Source organism: Ovis canadensis, chromosome 15 (genome assembly GCF_042477335.2).
Source record: "Ovis canadensis isolate MfBH-ARS-UI-01 breed Bighorn chromosome 15, ARS-UI_OviCan_v2, whole genome shotgun sequence".
Lineage (NCBI taxonomy): Eukaryota > Metazoa > Chordata > Mammalia > Artiodactyla > Bovidae > Ovis > Ovis canadensis.
Window position 1 is genome coordinate 13,807,137 of NC_091259.1, and position 15,910 is coordinate 13,823,046.

Below are 15,910 nucleotides of genomic sequence, written 5' to 3' on the forward strand. Positions count from 1 at the left end.
AATGTTCCTGTAAACTTCCAACAGGACAAATACTATTGTTTCTTCTGCGACTCTTTAATCTCTAAATGAATGGACTCTTAAAAGCCAGAGCCTTAAGAATAGGCTATCCCATATACTTCAGGCTATAGGCAACATTCTTTTACAAAAGGCCCAGAATCAGCATGACTAAACACAGGCAACAAAGCAAAAGTTCAAAGCAAAATACATTTTAAGCTAAGGGCAGAAAATTCAGAAATGAACGATGTGCTACAGTAGAGTATACTCAGGAATGTGCAGGATGTAAACAATATGACTTCCCCTCTGTGACTCTGGAGGCAGTTACAGTGTTTGCTTCATCATGACTTAACTATTCGCATGGTTTATGAGTTAGTATTTTTCTGTGTGTTTCATTTTTTTTAATATTGTTTAAAATACAGTTGTCCTGTTTATAATGCTCCCTCGATTTTTTCATTGAGAAGACATGTCTAAGTAGCAATTTGAGGGCTTCCCTGGTGGCTCTGTGATAAAGAATCCGCCTGCCAATGCAGGAGACATGGTTCGATCCCTGATCTGGGAAGCGGAGCAACTAAGCCCATCTGTCATAAGTAGTGAGCCTGTGCTTAGTGCCCAGGGGTCCCAGCCGCCGAGCCCCCGTGCCGCAGTTCCCGCTGCCTGCACACCCTAGAGCCTGTGCTGGGCAACAAGAGAAGCCACCGTGGTGAAAAGTCTGCGTGCCGCAGCCAGACAGTAGCCCGGCTGGCTGTAGCTGGAGAAAACCCTGCGCAGCAACAAAGACCCAGCACAGCCAAAAACGAATGCACAAATAAAGGCTTTAAAATGAGAGAAAAAAAAATAGCAATTTGATTCTGGCAAAGAAAATATGTCTTCTCATGGGTTAAATTTATATAGAAGACAAGTGGGGAAAAAAACCCTTTGAAAGACAAATCCGTTGAGTGCTTCCTGCCAATAAGAGCGTAATACTTCCTCGTTGTCATTAATGAAAGATAACACACGCTTTTCAAAGTTCCGTAAGATGTTCCAAACAAAGAAAACACTCAAATGAGTCACCTGTTTCCACATTCAAGGTTAAGAAGCCATATAAATTTCTCCAGCCTCCGGCACAGAACACCAAATGCCCTGTAAGTGCAAGGAGGCAGCTATGCGGCTGGCACTGCTGTGCGCCGCGTGCCTGCTGCCTGGCAGCCCGGCCCTGCCACTCAGCCCGGGCCCGGGAGGCGAGGGCGACCCGCGCTGGCAGCTGGCTCAGGTACGTCTCTGGCCCACTCTCCTGGGCCGCCACGGACTTTCCAGACAAACTGTGCTTTGCCACTTTAATAACTTTCCCGATTATAAAGGCATTATATGCTTTAATCAAGTAGCGGTTAAGTGCAAGCTCTGAAGCCTGCCAGAGGGGATTCAAGTTCAACCTCCTCCACTCGACTGGGTAGATGGACAGAGGCATGTTATTAACCTTTGAGCTTCAGTTTTCTAGCTGAAGATACAATGATATCAATCAAATGGGGGTGTTGTGAAGCAACATCCTTGAGACATATAAATTGAAGCTTTCACGACCACTACAGTGTATTGTAACTCGAGATATTCTCATAAACAGCAAAGCGATGCTTCTTAAGATGAGGACCCTAGTGATGGAGAGACTTGAGAACAGAAAATGAGGGTAGATGTTGGAGCTCTCCTGCTGATAAACCGATGATGATGGGTGAGGCATGAACTTCTGACTTCGTTTTCTCATATATCCAGTGGAGACAGTAATACTGTGTTTTATACCTGAGGCGTCTAGCAAATAAATGAAGTGGTAACAATACTAACTATCGTGTATATAACAACTTCAGATTATGAAATACCTCCTAACGTGGTGTCATTGAATCCTCAGCTCTATCCTGGGAGAAAGAAGAAACCAAAGTAAAGTTGATTCACATCCCACATACTTGCTCACTATAGAGACAAGAGTCAAGAACAAGTTCTGGTTCAAAAGTCATGTACTTTCCAATATATTACTTAATAATTATCTTAATGTGAGTGAGGGACAGAAAGTGTTAGTGGCTCAGTCGAGTCCAACTCTTTTTCGACCCCATGGACTGTAGCCCATAGGGCTCCTCTGCCCATGGATTCTCCAGGCAAGAATACTGGAGTGGGTAGCCATTCCCTTCTCCATGGGATCTTCCTGACCCAGGGATCGAACCCAAGCCTCCTTGGGTTCTCCGGATTCTTTACAGGCTGAGCCACCAGAAAAGCCCAAAGTGCATGTTATTATTACTTGGTAAAAGTATTGTTTATAAATTTAAGCTTTAAGCATAAGAAAAGTTGAGTTTTCTTTCACACTAACTTTGAATTTTTGAAAGTCCTTGTAATGTGTTGGATTGAACCACATGAAATGACTGATATTTGGCCATTATTTAAAATGTGTTTATTTTATTTTTGGCTGCGCTGGGTCTTCGTTGCTGTGTGCAGGCTTCCTCCAGTTGCAATGCATAGCCTTCTCATGGCGGTGGCGTCTCTCGTAAGGAGGATAGGCTCAGTAGCTGTGCACACAGGCTTAGTTGCACCACGGCATGTGGAATCCTCCCAGAGCAGGTGTCAAACCCATGTCCTCTGCATTGGCAGGCAGAGTTTTAACAACTGGACCATCAGGGAGGTCCTATTTGACTGTTTTCTTTTGATCCAGAAAATGTCCATTTCATATGGTTCCACCTTCTGGATTCTCCAGGGGGAGTCCACTTGCAGGAGTGTCGAGCCCCTTCACCCAGCGTGCAGATTGCCAGTAAACCAGAGGGAGGGTCTCTAGTTTTAAAGGAAGGTAGGAAAACTCATCTCAAGGATACTGAGAGATTTCTTCCAGAGGGTGTCTTTGTAAAGCTGCTGGCTCTGGAAGGGAGAAAATGAGCTATTTGTTTTTAAATCAGGGATTAACTCCCCACTGTCCTGGATGAACAGTGAGTACTTGTTGTATTGAATGAAACACAGTCCTTGGGAACAGGAAGAGAGAGCACCTTACTGCTAAGGTTACTTAGGTGAAGTTCATACACCTAACTCATTTCGACCGCACTATCACACATTAACATGACGCTGTAGGTTTTTCTGAGGAAATGGGCTTTGGAATCAGAATAGGACTTCAAATACCCATTCCTTTGGTCACTCCTGGGGTGACTTCATGCAAGTTACTTCCCTTCTCTGAGCCATGATTCTTCAGATGTGAAATAGGAAAGTATTGCCATACCCAACTTCCAGGGTGGTTATGAGGTTTAAATAAGATAAGCATATAAAGCTGTTGGTATAGTCCCTGCCACTAGTAAGTGCTTCATCAAGGTTCTTGGGACGCTGCTGCTGTTGTTATTTTCATTCACTCTCTATTTTTTCCTATTTAGGCGGCGGGACCACTATCCTCACACCCATTCACTGGGGTCCTTTAAGAAATTACCAGGGACCTAACTGCACATGGAACACACCTAAGAGACCAGCTTTACCTTATAGCTTCACAAAGAGGGTTTTACAAAGAATTTAGCTATGGAAAGAGCGCTGGCCTGGCAAGCGGTCAAGAAACTCAGGACCAGTTTGCCTACTAATTTAATACGTGACTGCGGAGCACATCATTTAGTTACTATGAATTTTGATTTCTTCACCTAGAAAATACATATATTAAATGAATTAATGTCCTAATTTCCTTTCCCAGGACTGAAATGTTAAGACCTTTAACCTCAGGGACCTGACCTCCAGAGTGTCTAAGAAAGGGCTGGGTGACTTTGGATCTCCCCAAAGGGTCTCTGATGCCAAGGGAAGACCTCAGGTGCACACCTTGAGGGGACACTGGGCACTCTTCCCAACCATTAAAAACAAGTCTATGTTTTATAAATTATACAATGGGGTAATAGAAAAATAGAGGGACTCTTTTGGCCATGAAATGAAATGGCAATGACTCATCATCAATATTAAATTTTCTTCCCATGAATGCACTCTTGTTTCACCTGGTTACTGTGTAACTATTCTGCCTTCAGACTACTATTTGGGTCCATAGGAATCAGAGGCAAAGATGGACAGACTTCTGAGATAAAAGAAGACAACAAACAAGAATTACAGACCAATTACTCTCTTTCCAACAGGACTATCTTAAGAGATTTTATTCATCTGACTCAAAAATGAAGAATGCCAATAGTTTAGAAGTCAGACTCAAGCGGATGGAAGGATTCTTTCACCTTCCTATAACTGGAATCTTAAGCCCCCGTATTATAGAGATCATGCAGCAGCCCAGATGTGGAGTACCGGATGTTGCAGAATTTTCGCTATTCCCAAATCAGCCAAAATGGACTTCCAAAGTAGTCACCTACAGGTCAGTTTTGCTTCGGCTCATTTTGGCAAAAGCAATATAGTCTTTTTCCTAAAAGATCAAACTTGTTTTCTTGCTTGCTACCAGGATCATGACATATACTTCAGACTTACCACATATCACAGTGAATCAATTAGTGGCCAAGGCCTTCAAAATATGGAGCGAAGTGATCCCACTGACGTTTAAGAGAGTTAAATGGGGAACTGCTGATATCATGATTGGCTTTGCAAGAAGAGGTAAGGAAGATTCCTTCAGGCTGATCCTGTGTGCTGTTTTGCTTGTGTATATCCATGCACTCCTGTTTTCCAGATTTAAAATCTTTAATGAGATATAGATAGATGATAGACAGATACATCGATCTCTTTGCAGATTAATGGAATACAGATATGAAGATGTGTGTATATATATTAATGTTACTACATTTTTTCTAGCCCATTAGTTTAGAGCCACTTTTTATAGCAGAAGATGGCAAACTATGATCCATGTGCCAAATCTGTAAATAAATATTTATTAGAACATAGCCATTTGGTTCAGTTCAGTCACTCAGCCACGTCTGACTGTTTGCAACCCCATGGACTGCAGCATGCCAGGCCTCCCTGTCCATCACCAACTCCCAGATCTTACTAAGACTTATGTCCATTGAACCGGGGTCTCCTGCAATGCAGGCGCATTCTTTACCAACTGAGCTATGAGGGAAGCCCAAACATAGCCATGTTCTTTCATTTACCTATTGTCTGTGAGTGCTTTGGGCTACAATGACAGACTTTAGTAAATGCAACAGAGATCATGAAGCCCACAAATCTGGTCCTTTGCAGAAAAAGTTTGCCAACCTCTATCTTATAAAATGAATCATTTTATATACATGTGTAAATTATAAGCAAGGGCTTCCCAGGTAGTGCTAGTGGTAAAGAACCTGCCTGCCAGTGCAGGAGACATATGAGACATGTATTTGATCCCTAGGTTGGGAAGGTCCCCTGGAAGAGGGCATGGCAACCCACTCCAGTATCCTTGCCTGGAGAATCCCATGGACAGAGAAGCCAAGCAGGCTATGGTCCATAGTGTCACAGAGAGTCAGACACGACTGAAGCAACTTAGCACGCACACACATATATAAGCAAAAGAAGAGGTTACAACTTCCAAAGGCCCTAAGTGGTCTCCAAGAATTGAATTGCCCCTGTGGCCTATTGCCAACACCTTTCATGTATTTAGTAAGAAAGCAGAAAATAGAAAATTTTATGTTAAAGGGCTTAAGGAGATAAAACCCATATACATGAACTGCTATTAATTACTGGTGCTTCATGGTGCAAATTTTAGAGGAAAATGTTACTCTTTCGGTCTGTTTTAATATTACTTCCTGAGTGCTGTGACTTTAGCTGAAATTTAAACTTAAACTGCAATATTGACAAGAGTGAAGAAAACCTTACAGAAAGCACTGATCATGACACTCCATGCTTTTTAAGAACCAGATAAATTGGATATGGCCAGATAACTGTTTGAAAATAAATTTCTCTGCATCACAAAAGCACATCAAAATCCACTTTAAGACACCTTGAACACACTTCTTCAAGGAACTATCTACTATATTCACAAAGAATAAGCTAGATTTTTAAGAAAACTTACATTAAATGATATTCAGTTACCTGCTGAATCCCGTGTTCTCCACTCTGCCACCATGCGGCAAAGGAAAATGATCAAATTTAATGTTTAGATGCCGCCATAAATTAGACGTGAATATTTTTGAAGTCCTGCATCAGTAAGCTTTCAAAATGTGGAGGTTATCAGGGATAAGCAGCAGTTGTATGAAAGAAAAAGTTCCTGTAACAAACAAATACCCAAACCACCCTGTCATGTAGCTGGCTTTCTTGGACTGATCTTTTTCACCTCACTAATCATATAGACTAAAAGATGGAATGACTGGATATAGATTCAGTCTCTAAAGACAATCGCCCTGCTTTCTTTCAGCTCACGGGGACCCATATCCCTTTGATGGGCCAGGAGCCACACTGGCTCACGCCTTTGCACCTGGGCCAGGCCTGGGAGGAGATGCTCACTTTGATGAGGATGAATGCTGGACTGATGCTAGCGGGACAGGTACAGCATCCCGTATCTCTTCCACTACACATCCTTTTTAAAATCCTGAACTTTCTATATCTTCACTCTCTCTAATTTTGATATTTGCTTTGATTAATAATAGTTGGTCACTGTATGTCTCTCTTTGGTCTCAGGAATTAACTTCCTGTATGTTGCAACACATGAGCTTGGCCATTCCTTAGGTCTGAGTCATTCATCTGATCCTGATGCTGTGATGTATCCAACCTACAGCAAAGAAGAGTCCAAGAATTTCAAACTTTCACAGGATGATATCAACGGAATTCAGAAATTATACGGTAATATTTACAATTTCCGTATTTCCATAAGGAGGCATTGTCTCCTTATGGTAGGCCTGAATGAAAAAGGCTGGGAAATAGGTATTTACTTTGAAAAACACACTGGAACATATATATCTAAAAGCCTATTGAGGGGAGAAATCTGAGACATTGGATACTTGAAATCTAATCAGACGATTTTATACTATGAGAATATTTATACTATGATTTTAAGTTTTCAGTAATATAATACCATTTGATGAAATCATGAAAATGAAACTTCAAGGGGTTTTTCTTTAAGCTGCAACTCGCTCTTCCTTCTTGCTCAATTCAAGTACTTTAGGAGACTCCCCAACAGGGATAGACTAAGGAATATAACACCTTCCCCTGTAGCTTCCCACTCCCAAGGATTTGGCCCTAGAGAAGGAAAAGTGACCTAATTTTTCTTGCCTGCGTATGTACATAGGGAAAGGAATTAGCCATCAACAGTGACTTCTTATAATTGCTAGTCATGATTGTATGAATATCCCATGTCCCAAGCTACATGGGACTTTTTTGTTTTAATCAAGTTCCAAACTCAGTTTTAAAAAAATAAACTGATTTGTATTTGCTTGATCAAGTCAGAAAGAGGTATTGTGAGAAAGAAATCAAAGGACAAGGATAAAAAGCTATGTCTCCAGACAAATGAAAGATTTAATTATATAGGTATTAAATGTAAAGAGTTTATTAATCCTTACAGAAAATATAATAGTAATAGAGCAAAGAATATAATAGTAGTAATCAAAGAAGCTAAATAAATCGTCCAAGGACAAATTCTGGGTTCTTGAACAAAGATTCCAAGCCAGAGCTGCATGACTTCACACTTTCTACTACACAATTCAGCTGATCACTACTTAGTATGCTTTTAAAAGCAATTTGGAAAAGAGAATACATACAAAATGATATCTTTAAGTAAACAGATTCAATTAAACTTTTCTGGCAAAAATGTCAGGATAATAAGAATACACGGCAAAAAAATCACCTAAGAGTTTTTGAATGTTCAGAAAAGCAGTGAAAGTGCTTCCACATAATAAATAATGTAATGTCCTCACAGGGAAATTACTCCTGTAAGATAACAGATTGAAGCTGAAATTTACTATTAATCAGCTTTTCTCAAATTGTGTTCCCAGAACACTTGTCCTACCGGACAATTCCCATCTCTACCCGGCCCCCACCAAAAAAAAAGATGCTTTGGAGAAACAAATTCAAAAACCACTACCTACTGTATTTGAGGTACATGGGATGTTACAGAGAACCTAACAAACTCTTGTTTAATTCAGCGCTTCCTAAATTCCAATCCTCTCTTTGGAACACCCATTGAGCCCTCTCAGAATAGCATTTCAAAGAAGACAGTTTGGAAAATATCATGTAACTGTACCTCAAAGTTCTTATTTAAGGAGATGCTGCTGTCAAAAGAGCTCACGAAACACTGACAATTGTTGGCAGTTATCACCAAAAGGCAGAAAATATTATTAGTACCTCCCCTTGTATAAAACCATGGAACTCATGGATTAGTGCTTTAAACCCTATGTTTCAGAGAGTGAGGTGCCTCCAGTCAAAGTTGGAAAGAGATAGCTTCTGGATAAATTAAAGCAAGACTTAATGATATAGGTATTAAATGTAAGGTGTTTATTAATCCAAGAAGTGTTATGAGCAGAAAACATAAATTCAAAAGAATGTGATTAAACTCACAAATGTAAAATTCCCAACATTCTCTTCAGGATCATAAAAATTATAGCTAAAATGCATCAAGTTTATATAATGTACCAAGCATTTCACATGCATTAGCTTGTTTATTCCAACAATCCAGTAAATTATTAATGCCCTTGTTCTATAGATTGGTAGTCTAATATGAAGAGAGGCTGTTAATAAGGAGTATCTTACCCAAGATCATGCCCCTGGTAAAATGGCAGAGACAGGATGCAAAAGTATCTGACGCCCAAGGCCTACACACTATTCAGTGCTGCCTTTTTAGCCTTTGGAGGTTAATCTTCAAAACTTGTCCCAGGCATAGAAAAGGGGGCTGGATGAATGAGTACCTACTGCAACACTTCTTGTGTTTTTTTAGCCTTAGGATTTGTGTGTATGTGTTTTATACAATGCCAGAATGTTCTTATTTTTGTCTCTTAACAGGAAAGGGAAATGATTCAAGAAAAAAATAGAAACTTCAGCAAGAACACACATTCATTCATTGGGTTCTATGTAACTGTTCCCAACCAGAATTAAAGAACACTGTTCCTGCCTTCCATTTAACACTTGCTGCCTCCAACCTTGTATTGTGGTTGGTTTTTATGTCTCTCCATTTGTGGATAAACTTGTTTATGACATCAGTATGTCTTACTCATCTATGCCTCTCCTCAAGCAAGGTGCACTTGGTGGATGTCAATAAATGTTAAACATATAGATAAATACAATTTTTATTTCTTGGTAAAACTATTCCAGCTTCCCAGGTGGTGCAGTAGTAAAGAATCTGCTTGCCAATGCAGGAGACCCCGGGGACTCGGGTTCAATCCCTGGGTTAGGAAGATCCCCTGGAGTGGGAAATGGTAACCTGCTCCAGTATTCTTGCCTGGAAAATTCCATGGACAGAGGAGTCTGGCAGGCTACAGTCCATGGGGCTGCAAAGAGTCAGACACAACTGAGTGACTGAGTACAAAAATGATTTCTATTTGGGAGGACTGCGGCAAAAGAAGACATGCCATACAATGAAATCAAAGGCTGAAACCAAAAACATAAGTAACCCCACCACATTATTTTGGGTGTTCAGTTGCCCCTAACCTATTACCAGGTCAGGTATAGTGTAATATAACCCAAGACAGTAGAGCCCCAAAGCACACTAAGTTCCCCTCACCCTTTGGGCCGAGCACTCACTCTGAGTATTCTGAGTAGTCCAGTGCTTCCCACAAAACACATGTGAATTCCCAAGGATTTGCATTCTCATAGTCACTCCCAGCAGCAAGCTCCCCCCAGACCTGACCTCACTCCATCTCTCCCACCACAGCTGCCCTGGCCCCCCTCCTCTGCCCCACAGCAACCCAGATATGGCTCACCCTCTTCTCTCTTCCTTTCTCCAAACCAGTCCTACAGACCTTGTGAGACCTGTATCAACTGTGTGGTTTTACACTGCACAAGGACGATGATTGACCAAAACTCCATTTGGATGTTATCTTCATCCTTCACATCCTTGATGCGTCCCAGCGTCAGGAATTTCCCACCGGCCACCGGCCTCCGCAGGCCCCAACCTCCTCCCTCATCTCTCCTGATCTTCAGATCTCTACACCCCAGTCCTTGCAGCTTCCCTCAGAAGCTCATCTCCTGAAGTCCAGGGAGCTCTCCCTTTCCGGGCATAGAGACTCACTACCATGTTTCTGTGGGAAAAACACTCTCCATGCAGGGCTTAACCCTCAGCAGGACACAGAGCCGGAAAAGGCTCTTCCATGTAAGCTGTTCCTCCTCCATACTCCCTACACCCCCACATGGTTTTCTCTACAAATGGAGGGATGAATAATTGGAATCGACTTTCTTTCTGATACAAATTATGCCACACATAAGCACCCTGAAAAGATCTGTTATTTCACCCAAAATATATCAATAATTCAAAATTCAGAAATACTGCCAAAACCATTAGGAAACCATTCCAAGAATAGAAAAAATGAGAGGGGGAATCCACTACCTAGGTAAAATATAAAGTATATATGAAGAGGAGTTCAAAGACTTTTTTAGAAACATAAGGGAACAGGTCTATAATGAAAATGTAGAAGAAGATAGGAATCATTAAAGTTCCTCATTTTGTAGAAGATAAAACAGATCAAGAGAAGTTATTTCCATCAATTTCATAGGAAACAAATGTCTTGTATTTAAAGCATTTCTTGTATTTTGTTTGCCAGTTTGCATTTTGCTTTGGGCAGCAGGAGACAGTATCTATCTTGCAGCTGAAATGCATGTTGTTTTTACCTGCCCAGCATCCTTTCACCGTACTTTTGGGGACAGGGACAGTCTTTCTCCTTTGTAGACTGTCTTAGTGAGACATCCATCACTAAGTATGCCACAAATTGCCGGGGCTGAGAAGGGTTACAGGAACCACATTTGGCCTCTCAGACACTCACCTGTAAACACCAGAGGCTGATTCACCCTGGCAGTGGGTTTTGGAGACACTGCCTACTCAGTCCTACACTCGGATAAATGTCTGAAGCTGCCTTGGTTCCTGTCCTACAAACATCTTAGGTACAGGACTTCTCTTTAGGTTTTGCAGCTGACTGCAGGGCCTTCCAATAAATTTTATCTTTTGCTTCTATTAACCAGAGTCAGTTTATGCCTGTTGTTTGCAAATCTCTGCCATGGTAGCTTGACCAGCTCTCCTATGGTGTGTGACACAAGGGCTCTGTTGTGTATCTCATCGGTCTTAAATATGAAGTTAAACACTAATTGAGCATAGAAGCTGAATTTTCTTATTTCTATGCAAAATGCATAAGCTCACTTCTAGCTGGAAATTCTGCCTAGAAAATAAGAACCCATGTTCTTTTTTTTTTTTTAATTGTGGTTAAGTACACATAATATAAAATTTACCATTTTAGCCATTTTCAAGTGTATAGTTCATATTAAGTATACCCATATTTTTCTGCAAGAGTAGTACACTTGCCTGGAAAATCCCATGGACGGAGGAGCCTGGTAGGCTGCAGTCCATGGGGTCGCTAAGAGTCGGACACGACTGAGCAACTTCACTTTCACTTTTCACTTTCATGCATTGGAGAAGGAAATGGCAACCCACTCCAGTGTTCTTGCCTGAAGAATCTCAGGGACGGTGGAGCCTGGTGGGCTGCCATCTATGGGGTGGCACAGAGTCGGACACGACTGAAGCGACTTAGCAGCAGCAGCAGCAAATGTTCTTACCCTTAGCGCTATTAGCATGTTCAACTGAATAATTCTTCATGAGAGGCTGTTCTGGGCATTGGGTGATGCTCAGCAGTATCCCATGGCCTCTCACCACTCAGCTCAGTTCAATTCAATCACTCAGTCATGTCCAACTCTTTGCAATCCCATGGACTGCAGCACCCCAGGCCTCCCTGTTCATCACCAACTCCAGACTTTACTCAAACTCATCTCCATTGAGTCGGTGATGCCATCCAACCATCTCATCCTCTGTTGCCCCCTTCTTTTCCCCACTAGATGCCAGTAAACCATCCTCAGTCATGGCAACCAAAGATGTCTTCAGACATTGCCAAATAACCTCTAAGGGGCAAAATAACCCTTAGTTGAGATCTATGAAGCTGAAGAAAATAAATTCTTATTTTAATGAATTCTATGCAATGTCCCTCTTTACCTTTTTTCATCCCTTTCATCTGCTAATCCTGAGCCATCCCATGGGAAAGGAGAACCAACAAAAGATTAATGTGGCTTTGTTTTTGAGACATTTATTTGACGAAAGGACTATTATATTTTAAGGAATAAAACCAAATGTACGTTAAAACCAAAATACTGCATACTTACAGAAGTTCACAAAACTTGTTTGTATTTTGTTGATTACTTTTATTGTTATCTTTTCTAATTTTAAAGTCAAATTCCAGTTTAAAATAGAAGGTTGAGCACAGAAATTTATCTTTACTTTCCTCTGAATTTCCATCTAAGTGGTAGTAAGGCAATAAAACAGAATAGAAGAAAGTCTAGCCATGGACTAGGAATTGCAATTTATGAAGGAAATTAAAGAAAATTAAATTTATGAAGACCTAATACAGCTGATAGGTGAAATATATCAGACTCAGTCTGGGATATGTGGAGAGGTCTCAAGTGGAAATGAGAGTCAACTATGGTTACAGGATGAAATGTAAATTTGATCAATCATGACAATATAAAAATATAGGAAATTGGAGCACGTTGCCAATTCCACATATTGTAAAACATAATATACATGTTTACATATTAACATTGCTAAAAATAAGATGACATCTTGCAGTATGGGCTGGCAATTCTCTAGGAGATTTGGGTTTGCTTTTGCCTATCACATGGAGCCTATCACCCTGACATCTCTTTACACTGAATCATGTGCTTGGGGTTGTTTTCACTGAACTGTTTGTGTGAATTCAGTCAGCAAATCTGAGCGAGTACCAGGTTGCCAACATCAAAAAAGCAAGACAGTTCCAGAAAAAACATCTACTTCTGCTTTATTGATTATGTCAAAGCCTTTGACTGTGTGGATCACAATAAACTGTAGAAAGTTCTTCAAGAGATGGGAATAACAGACCACCTGATCTGCCTCCTGAAGCAACTCAAGAAGCAACAGTTAGAACTGTACATGGAACAACAGACTGGTTCCAAATCAGGAAAGGAGTTCGTCGAGGCTGTATATTGTCACCCTGCTTATTTAACTTATATGCAGAGTACATCATGCGAAATGCTGGACTGAATGAACCACAAACTGGAATCACAATTGCTGGGAGAAATATCAATAACCTCAGATAGGCAGATGACACCACCCTTATGGCAGAAAGTGAAGAACTAAACACCCTCTTGATGAAAGTGAAAGAGGAGAGTGAAAAGTTGGCTTAAAGCTCAACATTCAGAAAACAAAGATCATGGCATCCAGTCCCATCATTCATGGCAAATAGATGAGGAAACAGTGGAAACAGTGACAGACTTTATTTTTTGGGCTCCAAAATCACTGCAGATGGTGACTGCAGCCATGAAATTAAAAGACACTTGCTCCTTGGAAGAAAAGTTATGGCCAACCTAGACAGCATATTAAAAAGCAGAGACATTATTTTGCCAACAAAGGTCCATCTAGTCAAAGCTATGGTTTTTCCACTAGTCATGTATGGATGTGAGAGTTGGACCATAAAGAAAGCTGAGCACCAAAGAATTGATGCTTTTGAACTATGGTATTGAAGAAGACTCTTGAGTGTCCCTTGCACTGCAAGGAGATCCATCCAACCAGTCCATCCTAAAGGAAATCAGTCCTGAATGTTCATTGGAGGGACTGATGCTGAAGCTGAAACTCCAATACTTTGGCCACGTGATACAACGGACTGACTCATTTGAAAAGACCCTGATGCTGGGAAAGATTGAAGGCAGGAAGAGAAGGGAATGACAGAGGATGAGACGGTTGGTTGGCATCACCGACTCAATGGACATGAGTTTAGGTAAACTCCAGTTGGTGATGGACAGGGAAGCCTAGTGTGCTGCGGTTCATGGGTTCGCAAAGGGTAGAACATGACTGAGCCACTGAACTGAACCGAACCAGGCTGGAGACCACAAGGTCAGGTAGGATGGTTTCTTCCTCTCAGCTCTATGATTGAGGCTGCCATGTGCTCTTGCTGCATTTTTGGTGTGGCAGGTTTGCTGCTGCTGCTGCTGCTAAGTCACTTCAGTCGTGTCCGACTCTGGGTGACCCCATAGATGGCAGCCCACCAGGCTCCCCCACCCCTTTTACCAAAAGACCAGCTATTTGTTATCCCAGCCTTATGTTGGGATCTTATGTTAGAATCTGCTTCTTGAACATCTTGAACACAGAGATGGTTCATCCTACAATAGATGTCATTTTAATTCACTGAAATGAGCTCACTGGAGTACCAAGTTTAGATGTAGTACATGAAAAGAGACACAACTTTGTACAGTAATCTTCCCTTATTTTAAGTTTTAGTTTTCCAGAACTATTGATTTCTTGACAGTATTTTTAGGGATAAACACAAATAACAGTCACCTTCAGATCCTGGCCACCTGCCTGACAGTCCTTGCTCTCTGAGAATGTCACTGACCCGCGGTGGATCTAGGGCGCCAAGTGTTTCCTATCCCACCTCCTGCTGCAGTCGTCTGGAGCAAAAGGCAGACACCTGCCTCAGGCAAGGCCCTTGAGGTATCTTCTCCAGGAGGACTGTGATTCCATTCACTTACTTATTCAATAATATTTATTGAGTGTTTACCATGTTCCAGACACAATTTTAACCTTAAGGATATAATTTCAAACAAAGAAAGTCATTATGTACATGGATCCCACAAATTCTCCATAAGCAGTAATGAACAGAGAGACTCAGAGACTGGAATTTCTGAGCTGAGTCTTATTCACGGTCAGATTCTTCAGGAAAACTCCATAAATTTCTGTGGCTCAAGATCCTAGAAATTCTGTAGTATTTTGCTTTTGTAAGGCTTGGTGGTTCAGTAGTTTTCTGGAGTCTATAAGGCACTGTAATGTCCTTTCAATAAATCTCCTCTTCAACTCAGCTAGTATCAGAACAAGTCCAAAAATTAAGAGAAATAGTATAACACAGGCATCTTCTTCCGCCCTTCATCAGCATCATCTACCATGGTTTGCTATGGAATCTTCCATAAAAATGGGTCCAACAAGAAAGAACAAAGATCAGATCAAAAGTGACTGAAGAGGGGCTTTCCTGGTGGCTTGGAGGTAAAGAATCCACTCGCCAATGCAGGGTACACGGGTTCCCCTGACTGGGGGAGATTCACATACACCACGCACCAACACTACTGAGCCTGTGCTCTAGAGCCTGGGGGCCACTGCTGAGCCCACCTGCCACAACCACTGAAGCACATGCTCCCTAAAGCCTGAGCTCTGCCCCAGGAGAAGCCACCGCAATGAGAAGCCTGCGCCCACAACTGGAGAGTAGCCCCCAGTCTCCACAGCTAGAGGCAAGCCCCCGTGGCAGTGAAGACCCAGCCAAAATAAGTTAATAAATAAAATCATTGTTTTTAAAGTGACTGAAAAGGTATAGACTGTGTCAGCCCCGTGTGAAGCTAACCAGAGCTGCCCTTTGTTGTCACCCCATTGCTGTTAATGTAAAAACAATGATATGTAATAAAAAGAGTATTAACCGTGTCTGAGGTTCTGTTTGGGGTTCTAGCTGTGCTCTGACAGACAGTAAGGAAAGCTTGGGCTTCCTTACTTCTCTTGGCTTTGAACTATCCTTTGAGTTCTCTCACTTCATGAAGCAGGACTTAAAGATCTAGAATTCAGTGATCAACTAAGGATTCACTCTTGACTAAATTTGCCCATCAATTTGATTAGGAAAAACAAGGAGATGAAGGCGGATGTTTGCCATCAGAATCACTCCCTGAGGCTCTACAAGGAAAACAGTCCCAGCTTACAGCACTTAAGCAGATACAAAAAACATGCATATAGGCATTTCCTTTTCTTCACCAGGCAACTCCTGCAATTCTTCACACCTCGGCCCTGACATTTCCA

General features: G+C 41.5%; 1 protein-coding gene across 1 annotated transcript; it reads left to right on the plus strand.

Annotated features, from left to right (window-relative positions):
- The first annotated feature begins 1,026 nt into the window (after positions 1–1,026).
- Positions 1,027–9,132, plus strand: MMP7 (matrix metallopeptidase 7). The gene is made up of 6 exons (XM_069555195.1): positions 1,027–1,246; positions 4,095–4,321; positions 4,406–4,554; positions 6,281–6,409; positions 6,544–6,705; positions 8,857–9,132. The coding sequence occupies exons 1-6, from the start codon at positions 1,112–1,114 to the stop codon at positions 8,883–8,885; spliced, it is 831 nt and encodes a 276-aa protein (XP_069411296.1). The 5' UTR covers positions 1,027–1,111; the 3' UTR covers positions 8,886–9,132.
- Positions 9,133–15,910: the final 6,778 nt, after the last annotated feature.

Bases quoted from the DNA above. Each gene is read 5' to 3' on its own strand.
- MMP7 (XM_069555195.1), top strand. From the start codon at position 1,112: ATGCCCTGTAAGTGCAAGGAGGCAGCTATGCGGCTGGCACTGCTGTGC. The intron at 4,555-6,280 runs GTAAGGAAGATT...GCTTTCTTTCAG, and splicing joins GATTGGCTTTGCAAGAAGAG to CTCACGGGGACCCATATCCC. The intron at 6,410-6,543 runs GTACAGCATCCC...CTTTGGTCTCAG, and splicing joins GACTGATGCTAGCGGGACAG to GAATTAACTTCCTGTATGTT.